Here is a 17,524-nt window from a genome sequence, read left to right on the forward strand (position 1 = left end):
GTGCTTGCGTGGTCAGGGCTGCACTGATGCACCAGCAGAAAAATCCAGTTTTTCTGCTTGTGTAACCTCACAGTGCCCTGCCATGCCCCAGGGAGCTGTAGCTCACTGATAGCGCATCTGCTTTGCCTGCAGAAGGTCCTAGGTTCAATCCCCGGCATCTCCAGATAGGTCTGGGAGAGACTGCTGCTAGTCAGTGAAGAGACTGGGCAAGATGGACCAATAGTCTGACATGGTGTAAGACAGCTTCCAATGTCCCTAACCCCTTCTAGGTAAGCTGTAACAACAGCAGAGTCAGGAGGATGGCTCTGTGACTCCCCACATTGGCCAGTACCGCAGATAGGTGAGAGTTGGAGGCATATGGTAGAAGAGCATCAAGGTGTCCTCAAGAGTGGAATTAGTTAAGTGATATACATATGCTTCAGATATCCACTACTAGTATTTTCTTCCACATGTTTTATTTACAGTATTTATACACCACCCAATTATGAAGGATCTTTTGGTCATTTACATTAAAAACATAGAATGTAAAAAAAAGAAATACACATATATACATATACATAGACTTCCAAAGCCAAGGTGTGCTCTGGCGGAACCAGCTAACTGGGCAGCAACTTACAGTGAATCCCCATGTTCGTAACTGTATTTTACTCATCAAACATTTTGTCAGGGAATACAACACATGTCCTCTCTGCTACTTGCAATGCTGAACTACAAGCTACTTGTGATAAACTAAACTATGATATCATGCTGTAAAGTTCTCCTATCTCTTTTTTTGTTGTTTTAGGAAGTATTTGTACCAGTCTTCATTTTGTATAATCCTATGATCTTAGCTTGTATCATTTCACTTGGAAAGGGAACCTTCTCTCCCTACCCCTTTAATTCTCTAAATAAAAAGACACTAGCCAAAGCATTTGAGTGAAAGTATACTTTTTCTGTGCTCTAATGTAATAGTGCTTGAAATAAAAAGGTGAACAAATAACCTGCATCCATACACCATGTGCCAACATCCCATTACAGGCAAGGTGGTATGGAAGGAGGGTAAGCAGTGGGCAGGGTCCAAGCTGCGCATGATAGGGCGTGCACTGGGCAAAAAGCCAAATACTTCTCTTTGAAAGTGCAAGTCGCTAAAATAGAGTCAGAAGCACAAGGATACTGAAGACAGGATTATAAGTTAACCACAGTAGTAAGAGCAGGAGGGTGTGTGGAAATATCCTGCTACTCTATTTGCACTCAACTCTACTGAACACTTTGGAGTTGGGACTGGAAGACATTATTGGCCCATCCAATCCATCTGTGCCTTTCTAAGGCAAGCCATTTTACATTGTTTCAGGAAAGCTACACATCCTGTTGTGTCAGCATCTGTCTGCATAGCGTGTGTGCATTTTACCAAGAGTAGACAATTTTACTCAAGAGCTGCCAAAATACTGAAGAGCTTACCCTTGCCTCTTCTAAAGAAAAGAAATTACCCAAAATACTTCCACATACACATAGGTGTCATTTTTTTTCTTTATTTAAGGAAAAATGGGGGGGGACAGTATTTTATAATACACAAAAGACAAATTAGACAGCACTGCAAAAAGGCTGAGTGTTTCATTGCCATCAGTCTGCTCTGCAGTTCTACAACTAGTAATTTTGTCATTTTTATTATTGTTTAAGCATCTTTATAGTTGGCAGAGTTTGGGGTTATTTAAAAAATCACAAAAGTGTGTACTGCTACTACTATGAAAACCTAAACCCCACAAAATCACTTCGAAATAAACCATAAATATGTGATGCACATTAGTGTAACAAAACCATTTTTGTAAACATTTTCTCCAACATAACATGTGCATACAATAAAAATAAAGTCACTGCAGTCATACAGTTAGAATTACTTTGACTTAAGATACAGAAAGTTATTACTTAAAGCTTAAAACTAAACTAGGAGTATTTTATGCTTTACCAACAGCACTGCTTTAAAAATGGATTTCAACATTTTCTATATAGTGGTTTCATAATACTGATTTTACTTGTAAAGTCAGCCACCTCGGCACTTGTGCGGGGTTTGGGGCAGCAATGCAGTTGTCCCACTGAGCAAGTCATTCCCTCCAGCCCCTTATTTTGTTGTACAGAACTTCAACAGCATATTGACCAGGAGAATTGCTCCATACTACAACTTTCCTACATTTAACAGTAGTCTTTTTAAAGAAAGAATGTAACAAGGTGGCATAAGAAGAGAAGACAAGAATTAAATCAGTTTTAACCACACAGTGCTTTTCTAATATTTTCCTAAGTACATCTGGCCAACCAGTAAGCTATGCTATAGTGCCAATGCAAGAGACACCCCTACCGTCTTGTTTCTGCATTGGTCTTCTGAGTCCCATTCATTTTCTGATGTAGAAAGCAGAGCTGCTGATTGCTAACAGGTATAAAGAAAAGCGAAAGCCACCTGTAACCTTAGCCCTGACATTTAGTGCTATCCAAAAGCCAATTGTTTTCCAAAAGGGAGAGACTTCAAAACATTTTTCTGCCCGCAATTATAAGGTGTCCTTATTTGTGTGTTTTCTGCCAGCTTTTTGGGGGGAGGGGGGGAGACTTCCTGGTCTTTCAAAGAAAGCCTTTATTTAAAAAAAAAAAGTTGGTCAAACAGAAGAACAGTTCTTCTGATGCCAGAAGAAGGGCTTACTGAGCAGCAGGCTCAGTCCATTGGTACTGTTCAGCATAAAGCAAGTTGTGTGACCAATCTCACTTGAACTATCAAAGCTTCTTGACTGAAGAATCACATGGAATTCTCTACACCTGTCATGCCATGACAAAGGGAACCATAGCAGAAGACATAGCCCATGAAACACTGGATTCCAGTTCACTGAACAGTGAGCTTAAGGCAGCTGTCAACAAAAGTACCCCAAAGAGAGTAAAAAAAGTTTAAAAAAAACCATAATGATTGAATGACACTGTGCATTATTACATCACCAACAGATAATTACACACTCAAGTTTTCTCAAGTAATAAACACATGTAGCCTTTAAACAAATTATTAGTCTTCAGACATTTATTACAAAGGCCAAAAACTTACTGATAAAACAAAACTGGGGTTTTTTTCCTTTAAAAAGATGGAGCAGATGAGGGGAAGGGTCAAGAGTTGGATTTTTACATTGAAACACAAGTATATGCTGCTTAAAAAATGAATAAGCGGTATTAACTACATTCTTAAAATAGTTTTAGTGCATTGCATTCTTAGAAAAGGAAAACATCACTTCCCCAAAGTTTCTGACAACATTAAACAAGTTATAAGAACTAGCCTAGCTACTGTTACTTGCCTGTTACGAAACCCACATGTTAAAACCTTCTGAATTTTAGGCTAAATTCCTTGAACTTCTATTCATGATAAAACTGGTAAAAAATAAAGTGAAAAGTTTGCTTTCAAAATTTAAGAAATGGACTACTTCAGTCACTGTCACAAATCTATCAACCATCTCAAATAATTGCTTGCTCTTCCGTTGAAACCCAATACAAAATTAACAGTCAAACCTTTAATTTGCTAGTTTTAATATTATGAATAATTGGACATTAATAGTTGTTCTACTAAAAACAAAAGTAGAAACCTAAACCACCTCTTTTTATTGTATGCATTAGAAACAATGAGGTAGGCACAAAAATAAACACGTTTGGAATTTTCTTTCCCCAAAAGCTGCATGAGCAGACTGGTAGTAAAAGTTGTTCCACGTTTTAGGTTTAAACAAAAATTAAACCTTTAACTGAGGCAGTGCTAACACTGACATTACCAATGAAGAGTCATTATAGAAAAATGAACAATTCTATTCATTTATTAAAAAATTATCCACGTGTGGCTTTTAGGCAGAACTTGGTACACAGGGAAAAAATGACTAAACTCTTGGCCAAGCCAAAACTTAAAAAAAGTCACCCCTTCTCCCCTAAACCACTGTGCCTTTCACATTTTATAAATATTAATTTTAAAACCTGCATCTTCCTCTTTGCCCACATATTGTCACATTACAAAAGAAAAAAGAAAAAGAAATGTCAATTAAATACACTGTTAATATTACTATATTAGATTTGCTCTCTGCTTCAGGAACACTGGCTCCATCTATACCACCCTCCAGCCACCTTCACATGCCTGCCTCCTTTCAAAAACAGGTTTCTCATCAGTCTCTTCCCAACCTGGAGCTGGGAAAGGAGAAGGGAAGAAGGAAAAGGAGAAAGACCCGATTCTTCCTCTAGTGGGATCCCAAAACAGATAGCACCCGATGGCAATATCTTTACAGCACCAGCCGCATATTGCAGCCTCATTTTAAAAACAAAAAGAACCCAACACCAGTGATGGCTGCACACAATGGCATGTGGCCCTACATCATGGCGTCTGTACTCCAGTTGCAAATGATTCCAAGTTATGAAGACTCCAGATGACAGCAATCCCTTGTCAAACTACAGCTCTTCTACCAGCTCAGAAGAGAAGTCCTGCCTAAGGTCATGAAATAAACTTGACTGCTTCCTCCAGACCGTACAGACGCAAAGAAAACCTGTGAAGCAAGAAACAAGAGAGAACACAAACTGATTTACCAAGGTTTTTTTTAAAAAAGCAAAAGAACTGCTAGTAAAACATCTTTGAAGCACTAATTTAGTTATTTAGTGTCAGTGGTTATGCTCAGAACTCTGTAGAGCACCCAAATGCAAAAGAATACCTCCCCAACCTGGTGCCTCCAGATGTTGCTTGACTCCAACTCCCATCAGCCCCAGAAAGCATGGCCAATGGTCAGAGACAGTGGGAGCTGTAGTTCAACAACATCTGGAGAAGATAAGGCTGGGCAAGGATGCAGCAATACATTTCTGCTTCCCTGCCAATGAAGAGCACAGGGGAGCCAATATGTGTATTGGATACTTCATATAACTGTTCCCTGAACCCTTTCTTCCTTCCCAACCCCAACAGGTGAATTGCTGGACTGGTTGGAATATATTTTGGACTGATCACCAGTGTGCATTCTCTCTCTTTTTCACAATAATTCTGAAATTGGGAAATACAAACCTAAGGAGTGAGAGAACCTACCTTGTCATTACGTTCACACAAAAACTTGAGTCTTTGTGCCCTTTTGTGCATAAATACGCCATCCAAATGTCCTGTTTCCACCGATCGTATCTCAATAGCTTTTTCTCCCCAGCCCATAATCTGATTAGATCGAATATATGCTTTACAATCAAAACAAAAAGCCACTATTAATCATAATGATATACAGCAACATAAAGCAAAGTGGCTATCTTGTGCATTCCATCTTTAAATAAAGCCTGATGAATTGATATTTCATACAGAACAATCAAATTAAGTAAAACCCATCAACAAGACAGACTGATATAATTTCAATCCTTGTTGACAGAGCAGGATGCATAGAAAGCTAGAAGAAAACTTGGATTCTATAGGCAAGCTTTTAGTTGACCACAATCTACTCCCTTTGCAACAGAATAGATCTCTTTGAAAGTTAAAATTCAAAGTACGAAGTGCACCATCCTATGTACACCTAGCACAAGATTACAGTTTAATAGTATGTTTCTTCTGCCAAACACACTAAAGGCATTATAAAGGGGGGAAATCTCTTATAATAATTCATAAATATTAGTTTCATTGAGACTATTTAAAGCTTTTTTTTTTGCTCGATCATAGACCCCCAGCAGACTGGTTACCCTCAGCATATGAAGACACTTTGCCTGCCTGTCAGATAACTGGATGAAAGACTGAAGCCTGTGACTCTGATATACCAATACTTCTGGAGGAATGCACAGACACAGCATTAATATTTTTCTCTGCTTTATCCAAGCAAGGGGATTTTCAAGTTTTCTGAATTTGAGTAAGCCATAAAAAGCACCACTACACACACAGACCATTGTGAAAGTGTAACAAGGCTCTCTGGATTGTGGTTTGTGCTCTTAAAGCTGCTCGCCTAATGACCCATCTGTAAGAGAGCACTTTATAATTACCAGTGATATCATTTTAGCTTAGCCACAAACATACTACATGACATGCTACTGTCCCAGCCCAACCACAAGGGGCGAATAGTAATATTAGTCTACCAAAACAGAACAGTCTGAGAGGCTTCTGGGAAATATATGACATATGTTAAAATGGTAATTACAGTAGGATCTGGTATAAAAAATTATTTATTATTTATTTATTCCATTTATATCCTACCCTTCCTCCCAGTAGGAGCCCAGGGCAGCATGATCAACAAAACTGCTGGGTTTTTCAATAACAGCTTTTGTCAAACTGGTGCCCTCCAGATGCTTTGGACTACAGCTCCCATCAGTTCCAGCCGTGCTTACTGGGGCTGATAGGAGGTGTAGTCCAACACATTGGCTCCTGCTTGGAGGAAGGGCAAGATATAAATCAAATAATAAACAAACAAACAAACAAACCTGGAGGGCACCAGGTTGACAAAGGCTGAACTATCATGAGCTTACTTGATATACAGTCTTCACCTCTGAACAGATCTGTTTACTAATTCGGTGAAGGAATTCCCAGTTAAAAAACAACACAACTGAAGAAACCCATATCTCTATTTGATTACATCACTTCCCTAACACTACAAGAATTCTGGCATACATACCCACTGATGTAGGCATTTCTCCCCACTGCAGAACCACATCTTTGGTGATCCTTCCATATGTATTAACATAAACTCCTTCATCTTCATAGCAAACAAGCAACTCCATCCCATCAGTGTTTGGCAAAATAATGATTGCATGGGGTTGGATACTACTCTGGATCTGCAAACAACACATATATCCAAAGACACCCTTGGCTGATTATTCACTTCCTTTCTGAATTAGATTGCATATTCCACAAACTGACAAAAACTGCTAGGAGAAAGATTGGGATGGCATCTGCAATTTGAGGTGCAATGGACTTATGAAGTGCACTGCATCTGACAAGAGCTCACTTGCTCAATGGAAACCTGTTCCAGGGAACATAAGGATAACTCTTTTTCAGATATGAATAAGGTTTGAACATGCATTTTACTCTTTATAATGCAGCAAGGGCTAGGGAACACAATGTAACAAAAAAAATCTGGATTCTTACATGCGTTGGGAGGTAAATATCATATACTGATCCCGAGTCCACATCTACAGCATGAAATCCAGCACAGGAGCCATAGATCACCTTTAGTCTCTGGCCTTCTTCTACAGTAAGATCCACTAATAATGGCTTATGTACCAAATCTCCAAATGACTGCAGTTCAGTATTAAAAAAAGAAGAAAAACAATTCACTTAGCACACCTCACTAAAATAGACTTTCTTTAGAAATGGATATACACTCTGCCCCACCCCTCCCTCTCTCCTGTGTGATTTTTCCTCTTCCATTAAGGCATTTATTTTCATTTTAAAAAATGTTGTAAGGAGGAATTACTTTTATGTCGTGTCCTTGGCTCCTTTACTAAATCAGTGCTAAATGGATGCCTACAGGATCAATTAAAGTTTTTTTCCTTTTTCTTTTTTGAATGGAACTATATTTGTCCTAAATATTCAAGCCTTCTAGAACAAATCTGAATTCAAAAGGGAAGGGAACCATGGAAAAATATGATGGGCAAACTGGTTCCAGTTGGTTCTCTCATCTCCCAGTTAAGAATAGGGCAGGCACATAAGAATAGAGCAAGCACACACAACCTGTAGGGAAAAAAACACCTCCCCTGAATGGAAGGGACTCTCCGCTCTAGTACCTCCTATGACAGATCTCCCCTTTATTGCCTCCTGGATTCTGATCCTACAGAACATCATATATTATCTAATTCTCAATCATCAGATTACTCTAAAGTCTGAATACAGTGCACATTTAAACATGTTAGTGGTCACACACACACACAATCCTCATTTAATCCTTGGGAAGGGCCATATCTCAGCGGTACAGCATCTGTTGTGCAAGCAAAAGGTCCAAGTTTCAAACCTTGGCATCTTCAGGTAGGGCTGGGAAAGATATACACCTGCAACTATAGAGAGTTGCTGCCAGTCAGTGTCAATAGTACTGGGCTAGATGGACCAATGGCCTGACACAGTGTAAGGTAGCTTTCTATGTTCCACACATAAGTTCCACACCCTTACCTTAAATGCCATAAATTTGTGGTATGGTTTTGGTGCCCAGGCATAGACTTCTACAGAACTCTTCAAAGCAATGACTAAGAATTTGATTCTTTCATATTTCACTGAAATTACAAAATAACAAAGAACATGATTTTTATATTACCAAAAAATACATACCTTTCTCTTACAACTGCTATAGAACTACAAAAATTGGAATAATAATAATACATATTGCAGTATGTAACACACACTCATAACTGAGTTAGTTCACTGTCATGGAATTGGATGGCATGTTTTCGAGACCTGGCCCCAGGGGAAGGGAAAGAATTGGTGATTATACCAGTGAAGCTTTGGAAACTTGGAAGGCTGAGGCAAACAGGGCCGTAATGTTGCCACTTGCTCCTAGTACTCATGCAAGTTATTGTAGAACATGTAGTTTGACAATTTCAGGGCCTGCAAGGGGTTGTAGGAGGAGTGGCCGGTTCCAGTGGAGCAGTATATGGAGTTTGGTGTGGCTCTTAGGCAGAAGGGTATGTCTGTGTGTACCATGAAAGGTAAGATAGCTTGGGGTCTGGAGAAAAGGTGCAGGACAGGGGATTGCAGATTATGCAGAATGCTTGAGGGTTGGGGCCAAGAAACTCTGGCCTGCCCTAACATACAATGCCCTTTAATGCCTGACATGCTTGTTGGCCTTGGGGCTCAATAGCCTTCCCTGTGTCATTCTGAGTTTGAATTTATTATTTCACACTGTGGCATTAACAGCATCTTTTTGGGGGTGTGGACTTTTAGGTTTGGGGAGTTGGTTGTGAGCTCTAAATGAGACATATCAGGTAAGGCCCTGCAGTTTGGGGGTATTAGCTTTCACGAAGAGAGTCTTCACATTCTGCTTTGTCGTTCTAAGACTGATCAGAGGGGCAGGGGCTCCCTGGTGGCCTTGGTGGCATCTCTAGTTGAGATGTGCCCAGTGTAGGTGGTTTGGGATTTTGAGGCCCTTTGGGGCTATCATCCAAGAGTATTATACAGCCACGAGAGTGGCTATATACTATAACCAGCGTGGATTTTTCTCTTTCCGCAATGTTAAATCGAAAATACCCCACATGCCATTCTGATGCTTCCCATAAACTCATTTCAAAACAAAACCTTACAAACCTTATAGTCCTGAACTCAGAAACACTTGCTTAATAACCCCCTAAATTTTCATGGCAATACACAAAAGAGTCAGAGAGAATAGAGTTTTCAAACTGTAAAAAGGGAGAAAAAACCCCAGAGCCGTTTTGGACATTTTTCTGTCAGAGTTCTCATAATCTGTTGAAATTCATTAAAAATCAGCCATGTTCACAGAGCACTTGTAATCCTATTACAGTAGGACCCCGCTTCTCAGCGGTCCGCTAATACAGTGGCTAAAATTAGAGTAAGGCCCCACTCATACAGCGCTTGTTCTGCTTTTACAGCATTTTTCGGGCATCGGTCACCATTTTATTGAAGGAGTTCCACTTTTCAGCAGGTTTCGCTTTTAGGCAGGGGTCTATAGCCCACAGGTACCTATAGCCCACAGATCTTTCTATCAAACTTTAAAAAGCAGGGAAATTGGGCAGCTAGAGTGAATGCACCAGGGGAGCAGGAGACCTGACCTCCTCTCTGAGATATTGTACTGTCCTACAAATTGGTCAAAATGCAAACATAAAACAATTTAGGTTGGTCATTCACAGTCCAATCCACTTCCCGTGCAACTTCAAAGAATTTGGTAACATGTGCCTCTGAGCATATGGGGAGTGGTGGCAACACCTGCAATCAGCCCAAATAACAGAAACAAGACATGTGCTGTGCTGATCTTGTTTTAGCAGGGAGGAAGCAACATTATTAAGACAGTTGATATAGTTCAGATGGTCACTTTAAATATGTCTGATTTACTTTGCAATTGTAGTGAAGTTTTCTATAGGAAATCATTTTCTTTCGTTTCTATTTCTGTGAATATGTGAAGTACAGCAACACTTTGCAAACTATACACTAAAAAAAAGTCCAAAAATAATTGTGGAATAATGGCACTGACTATTCTGCAGAATAGTCCCCAGTAGACATCAGGAGTGTCTCAGTTTGCACAAGATAAAACAGTGGGAGGTGAAATATAGTCTAGCAAAATTCTAGGTGTGCTCTATGTTTTTAATTGATCGTGCCCACCTTGCCTTAAATGCAGTGGTTTAAACATAGCAGGCTGAAAACATGCATCCTCTTTTTTCCAACAGCTAGAGTCATTGCTGAAGTAGTAACATATTGTAATCAGTCTGATTTTACATCAAACTTCAGTTTCAGATTCAACTGTTAATGCACCCAAAATAGAAATAGAGCATAACCGATTTGAAACACAAAAGGCTGTCTTCACCATCGTATGACATTGACCAATGAAAAGGCTTTGACATTATTAAAAATAAATTTGACACAGATTTCTAGGATGAATAATGAGGGAAATAAAAATTTCTAAATTTTATTCTCTGTAGAAACATTAGTAACACAGGAAAGAAGCAAAGTAAGAAGAACACCAACAAACATACAATAATAATAATAAATAAATAAATTTTATTTGTGAGTCACCTATCTGGCCGAATTAACGGCCACTCTAGGCGACGTACAGTGACACAATAGAATACAATATATAGATCAAAACAATAATCAATAATTAATCTAAAACCAATTTTCCAATCAATAACATCATAAAAACTAATCCACCCCAGAAATCTTGTAGGCCTGCCTGAATAGCCAGGTCTTCAAGGCTCGGCGGAAGCCCATCAGGGAGGGGGCATGTCGAAGGTCAAAAGGAAGGGAATTCCAGAAGGTGGGGGCCACAATCGAAAATGCCCTCTCTCTGGTCCGTACCAACCTAGCTGTTTTGATTGGAGGGACCGAGAGGAGGTCTTGTGTGGCTGATCTCGTCAGGCGGCATAATTGGTGATGCTGGAGGCGCTCCTTCAGATAAACTGGGCCGAAACCGTATAGGGCTTTAAAGGTCAACACCAACACCTTGAATTGGGCCTGGTAAACAACTGGTAGCCAGTGTAGGTCTTCTAACACCGGGGTTATATGATCACGGCGACGGCTATTCTTAATCAGATGTGCCGCCGCATTCTGTATCAGCTGCAATTTCCGGACCGTTTTCAAGGGTAACCCCACGTAGAGCGCATTAAAGTAGTCTAAGCGAGAGGAGACCAGGGCATGTATCACCCGTGGGAGCAGATGGATAGGAAGGTAGGGTCGCAGCCTCTGTATCAGATGTAATTGATACCAAGCTGCCCGGCAGACTGCCGAGACCTGAGCCTCCATGGACAGCTGGGAGTCAAGAATGACCCCAAGGCTGTGGACCTGGTCCTTCAGGGGTAATCTCACCCCACTGAGCACCAGGTCTATGTCTCCCAACCTTCTCTTGTCTCCCACAAGCAACACCTCGGTCTTGTCGGGGTTTAGCTTCAGCCTATTCTCTCCCATCCATCCACTAACGGATTCCAGGCACTTGGACACGGTGTCCACAGCCAACTCTGGTGAGGACTTAAACGAGAGATAGAGCTGAGTGTCATCCGCATATTGGTGACACTGCAGCCCAAAGCTCCTGATGATGGCCCCCAGCGGCTTTACATAGATGTTGAATAGCATGGGGGAGAGGATAGAACCCTGTGGTACTCCACAATTGAGAGGCCAAGGTTCTGAAACCTCATCTCCCAATGCCACCCGCTGGTGCCTGTCTGAGAGACAGGAACGGAGCCACCGTAAAACAGTGTCCCCTATTCCTAATCCCTCCAGGCGATTTAAAAGGATACCGTGGTCAACGGTATTGAAAGCCGCTGAGAGGTCCAGGAGGACGAGGAAGGTATATTCTCCCCTATCCAACGCCCTCCTCATATCATCCACCAGGGCGACCAAGGCTGTTTCAGTTCTATGTCCAGTCCTGAAGCCCGATTGGAATGGATCTAGATAATCTGTTTCATCCAAGTGTGTCTGTAACTGTTTGGCCACCACTTGCTCAATCACCTTGCCCAAGAATGGTAAATTGGAGACTGGGCGAAAGTTATTCAACTCTTGGGGATCCAAGGAGGACTTTTTCAAGATGGGCTTTATTAGCCTTGAAGGCTAATGGCATTACACCCTCTTCCAAGGATGCATTTACCACTGCCTTGATCCCTTCGCTCAGTCTCTCTTTGCAGCTCATAATGAGCCACGAGGGGCAAGGATCAAACAGACAGGTGGTTGGCTTCACAGTAGAGAGCACCTTGTCCACTTCCTCAGAGGAAAGAGGCTGAAACCGACCCCACCGGACCAGAATGCAACTGGCCAACTCTGGCCCACTTCCTGTATCCACGGCGTATGGAATCATGTTCTTCAGGCACTCGATTTTATTGGCAAAGTGTTTAGCAAATGTGTCACAGGAGGCTTTGGAATGTTCCATGGGTTCCTGAGCAACTGGACCGACCAGGCTTCGGACCACTTGGATCAACCTCCTGGGACAACACTCTGCAGACGCAATAGAGGCAGCAAAGAATTCCCTCTTTGTTGCCTTTGTTGCCACCTGATAGGCAGCTATTACTGCTCTAACCAGTGTCCGATCGTCTTCAGCGCAAGATTTCCGCCACTGGCGCTCTAGTCGTCTCACCTCCTGTCTCAGACCCCGCAACCGTGGTGTATACCAGGGTGCTATCTGAGCTCTGTTCAGGGGGAGAGGACGTTTCGGAGCCACCCGGTCTACTGCCCTAGTGATCTCCCTATTCCACTCCATCACCAGGGTTTCGACCGGGTGTCCTTCAGTCAGCTCCAAGTTACCCAGCGCATTCAGGAATCCTTTCGGCTCCATCAAGCGTCTGGGGCGGACCATCCTAATAGGTCCTTGTCCCCTGCAGAGGGTGTGTGGCATTGAGAGGTCTATATTCACCAGATAGTGATCCAACCATGACATGGGGTTAGAAAAAACACCCCCCATTTTCAGAGCACTTCCCTCCCCTCCCGAGACAAACACAAGGTCAATAGCATGACCGGCTACATAAGTGGACCCTGTATTACTAAGGTGCAGTTCCAAGGAAGTCATGGTTTCCATGAAATCCCGAGGGGCCCCAGTGAGAGCAGTCTTGGCGTGCACGTTGAAATCCCCCAAAACCAGTAGGCTGGGGGAGAGCATCCGCACGTCTGAGACCACCTCGAGCACCTCGGTCAGGGAGTCTACTGTGCAGCGGGGTGGGCGGTACACAAGTAGAATCCCTAAACTGCCCTTTGGGCCCAACTTCCAGTACATGCAGTCAACAAACTTGGTCTCGTGGAGAGGGGGTCTGGCGAAAACCAAAGACCCCCAATAGATGACTGCCACTCCCCCTCCCCGCCTACCAATCCTCGGCTGCTGTGCGTACTGGAAACCGGCTGGACACATGGCCTCAAGCGTAGGAGCTGAGGCCTCATCCAGCCAGGTGTCCGTAATACACACCAGGTCTGCGTTCTCATCCAGGATCATATCGTGGATGAGCGTTGTCTTCTGCGCCACAGACCTGGCGTTACATAACAGCAGTCGAAGATCGGATGGAGTCCTGCATCCCCCAGTCGTCTTCTGGTTGTGAACAGGCCCGGAACAAGGGATGGATATTATGCATCTATCCCTTGTTCCCCTAAACTTGCGTATAATTCTCCATCTTTGGAGATGGTAGGTATTGCCACCACTCACCATATGCTCAGAGGTACATGTTACCAAATTCTTCCAAGCTACACAGCAAGTGGAATGGACTGTGAAAGACCAACTCAAATTGTGTTTGCATTTTGACATATTTATAGGGCAGTCCAGTATCTCAGAGAGGAGGTCAGGTCTCCTGCTCCCCTGGTGCATTCACTATAGCTGCCCAATTTCCCTGCTTTTTAAAGTTTGATAGAAAGATCTGTGCGCTATAGGTACGTTCTTAAGCCACAAGGTTTTTTGCCTATTAGTGAATTTTTCTGTCATTGAGATGGGGGAAACCCCTTGCCACATATCATTTTGGACTATTGTTAAAAGGATTCTTGTGGGTATTGGGAGTTGACCTTTTCAGGTATGGAACTCATTTCTTTTGTACTGGGGGCTACTTCCACAGCAGTGCTTGCTGGGGTTGGTGTGGATGACATCAAGGCACTGGGGTAATGGATACTGGAGGCTATTCTTACTATATAATATTTTTGTAAGCATCACGCTATCTGTGAACACTTCTGCACAGGCATATGCTGGCGCTGAAGCATTCACAGGTAGTGTGACACTCACAGGCGAGCAGGGCAAAAAGAGGCAAACCTTGGCTACGATAGCATGGCAAGGAGGAGGCAGTGACAATGACAAGAGGAGCGACGGGGGGGCTAGCAGGGGGGGCCTACCTGGGGCCTAGTGAGTGAGTCAACAGCACCAAGGCCATAAGGTAAGTGGGGAGTCGGGGTGGAAATCTGGAGACCGGGGGGGGGGTAGGGGGAACTTTGGAGACCTGCGGAGAGGTTACAAGTGAGCTAACTCATTACTTGCTCCAACACATGCACTCATCAAAAAACAGAGTATGCTTTTTCGCTTTAAAACTATTTTATTCATATGAAAGTTTATGCAAATATTATCAACTGAGCAACCAATACCTTTAATGGTGTGGCAGCCCTAGTAATACCACATTTAACACTCATAACTTAACACAGTGTTCTTTCAGAGTACTTATTGCTTCACATCCATTATCTTTGTAAACCTAAAAAGGCCACTACTGTTATTCCCAGAATCCAGATGGGGGAGAGAACAGTGGCGGTCATCATTTTAAGGGAATTAAATCATTTTCATTACAGAGTTGAATGCCCTATGCAGGGAATTTTTGTAAATTATATAATGAATTTCAGTACTACAAACTATTACCTGTCTTTAAAATATATATTCTTGTCTAGTTTTTTCCTAGAATAGTTGCCCTATCTATTGTCAAAAACTCCAGTAATTTGTTGACTCTCTTGGATGGGACATTAAAATTGATATATGTACCTAAGTGGCATTTTTGGCTGGATAGGTGGCTTAAGTATTCATTGACTTCTAAAATGTTTTAAGCATATGAGGGAAAAGGCTGATTCAAATCATCTCTGCTATTTGGCAATAACTAGAAATGTTGATGGAAGGAGAAAGAAAAACAAATTGCAAAAAGGAGGGCAATAACAGGCTCAGCTAAAATAATGGTTTCAAGTTCAAACTAAAACCAGATCCAAAATTGCAGGGTATTTTTTCTTTACAAGATTCCTGTTTGAAATGAAACCAGCCACAGAAACAGAGACTTCCTGATATTTTCTTTGTATATCCCTCTATAGGACAATGCACATTTATTTGAGAATCTACCTCTCACAACTTAGTTCATGTGGCTCCTACAACCTAGTTAACCTCTGCCATGTTGCTAAAAGCAATCTACAGAACAGAACCATACACTGCTCTATACTTGGAGCTAGATCTAAGAGCATGCTAGGAAATGTGTTGACACCGAGGTGGGGGGAACCAGCTTACACAGGTTCCTATTAACATGTGTCTCGGTAAAGATATAATCAATTTAAGAATGCATTCTTCCAAAAGATATAAATAAAATACAAAGTCATTTCTTTATGCCAAGTGATTTGTTTACAAACCAAGAACAAAAGCTAAGCAAAATCAACCAGACCTTTCCATTACATAATTCCATCCTGACTGACATTTGTAAGTTACTTGTGATAAGCTACTTACCAACTTTATAGTGTACACAACCTTCCAGGTCTCCCACAGTCGTCCAGCCTTGTTTCTTTTCTACCTCAGGGTCATTATGAAGGATTTTGTTTCTTAACCATGACAGATAATACACTCTCAATTTGTTTTTCTTACCTAGAAAGAACATGTAAATTAAGAATAGGTAATAAAGTAAATTGAACACACATCTGGAATACAAGCTTCCACAACAACACATTAGTTTTTGCACAATCCATTAATGCAACAATAAGCTCAACAAATGCAAACTTTCTTTCTATCAATTGTTACTGCCTATTAGATTAAAAAACCCTACCTAAAGATAGTAAGATGGACCAGGCTATGTTCATGTTGGTGCATTTCAGATATGACATTTCCAGTCCTCCAAAAATAGTTTTCAGGCATTAGGAATAAGCTGTGTGCTCATATATTCCCCTCTCCCCATACACACTCAGTACTGGTTTGTACACAATGATCCCCACTTAATAAATATTTTATTAAACCAGGAATAAACATCAAGGCCACATAATCTTCCCTTGTCTTCCTCTCGTGCATCAACCTCATCTCTGCAATCATGGCTTCATATGATAAGTAAACTGACATTAAACCACAGCTCCCTATTGTCAATGTAATGTAAGGGAAAACTGGGTTTAAAGTAGTTATAACAAATGACCTGGTTGGGGTATGAGGGGAAGGATGGGGGCTTATTAATGATGGCTTATTAAGCTAGAATTCATTACATCAGAGCTGAGCATCACTCAGGGTCAATTATACCCAGTCGGTTACTGTGCTCTGCAGGCGGGAGCCTTCTGCAGATACCATCTTATCAGGAGGTCCGTTCCGCACAACATAGGAAGCAGACCTTTAGTGGAACCAACCCTTTGGAATTCCCTCCCCTTAAATATTAGACAGGTGCCATCTCTGTTATCTTTTTGGTGCCTACTGAACACCTTCCTCTTTCAACAAAGTGTTGGTATTAACCTATAAAGCCTTATACGGCACGGGACCACAATACCTGTTGGAACGACTCTCCCGATATGAACCGGCCTGTACATTACGTTCTGCTACGAAGGCCCTCCTCCGGGTTCCGACTCATAGAGAAGCCCGGAGGATGGTGACAAGATCTAGGGCCTTCTCAGTGGTGGCCCCCGAACTGTGGAACAGTCTCCCTGAGGAGGTGCGCCTGGTGCTGACATTGTTATCCTTTCGGCGCCAGGTTAAAACCTTCCTCTTTTCCAAAGCATTTTAATTTAAGTTTACCTGATTTTCATATCTGTTGTACTGTTTTTATTTTTTTTCATTATTTTATTCAAATTTTAAAGACAAAAAACAAAGCAAAACAAAAATAATTAAACAATAAAATAAAATGTTGACTTCCAATTTATCGCAGATCAGTTATAAGTCTACAATATATAACAATCCTGTCTCCTAAATTATATTATAAAATCACTTTCCTCCAGTAGTTATCTTAATTAATCATCAAATCTCATAAACATTACTTTATTCTTCCCACAAAAAGTCAAAGAGAGGTTTCAGTTCCTTGAGAGATATATCTTTCAATTTTTCTCCAAATAAACATATCGATTAATCCATCTCATTCAAATCTGTTAGGTCCAATAATTTCAATAGCCATTTTTCCATTATCAATATTAATTCCATCTTCCATCTTCAATAATCCTGTTAAGTCCAATAATTTCAGTAACCATTCTTCCATTATCAATAATCCTATTAAGTCCAATAATTTCAGTAGCCAT

The 17,524-nt window shown here is 41.4% G+C and overlaps 1 protein-coding gene across 9 annotated transcripts in view; it reads right to left on the bottom strand.

Moving 5' to 3' along the window:
• Positions 1-486: 486 nt before the first annotated feature.
• The window catches only part of MAP4K4 (mitogen-activated protein kinase kinase kinase kinase 4), a 206,656-nt gene continuing 189,618 nt past the window's right edge, over positions 487-17,524 (bottom strand). For 8 of the 9 annotated variants that reach the window (XM_061626827.1, XM_061626825.1, XM_061626828.1 and 5 more), the window contains 6 exons: positions 15,774-15,908; positions 8,084-8,184; positions 7,067-7,216; positions 6,594-6,753; positions 5,045-5,184; positions 488-4,520 (listed from right to left, as the gene is read on the bottom strand). In XM_061626827.1, the coding sequence (XP_061482811.1) occupies positions 4,437-4,520; positions 5,045-5,184; positions 6,594-6,753; positions 7,067-7,216; positions 8,084-8,184; positions 15,774-15,908 (770 nt within the window). In that variant the 3' untranslated portion in view covers positions 488-4,436. Of the gene's footprint in view, positions 4,521-5,044; positions 5,185-6,593; positions 6,754-7,066; positions 7,217-8,083; positions 8,185-15,773; positions 15,909-17,524 lie in introns of all 9 variants that reach the window. The other variant, XM_061626826.1, reaches the window with a different exon arrangement.

The sequence above is a fragment of the Rhineura floridana genome, chromosome 5 (genome assembly GCF_030035675.1).
Source record: "Rhineura floridana isolate rRhiFlo1 chromosome 5, rRhiFlo1.hap2, whole genome shotgun sequence".
NCBI lineage: Eukaryota > Metazoa > Chordata > Lepidosauria > Squamata > Rhineuridae > Rhineura > Rhineura floridana.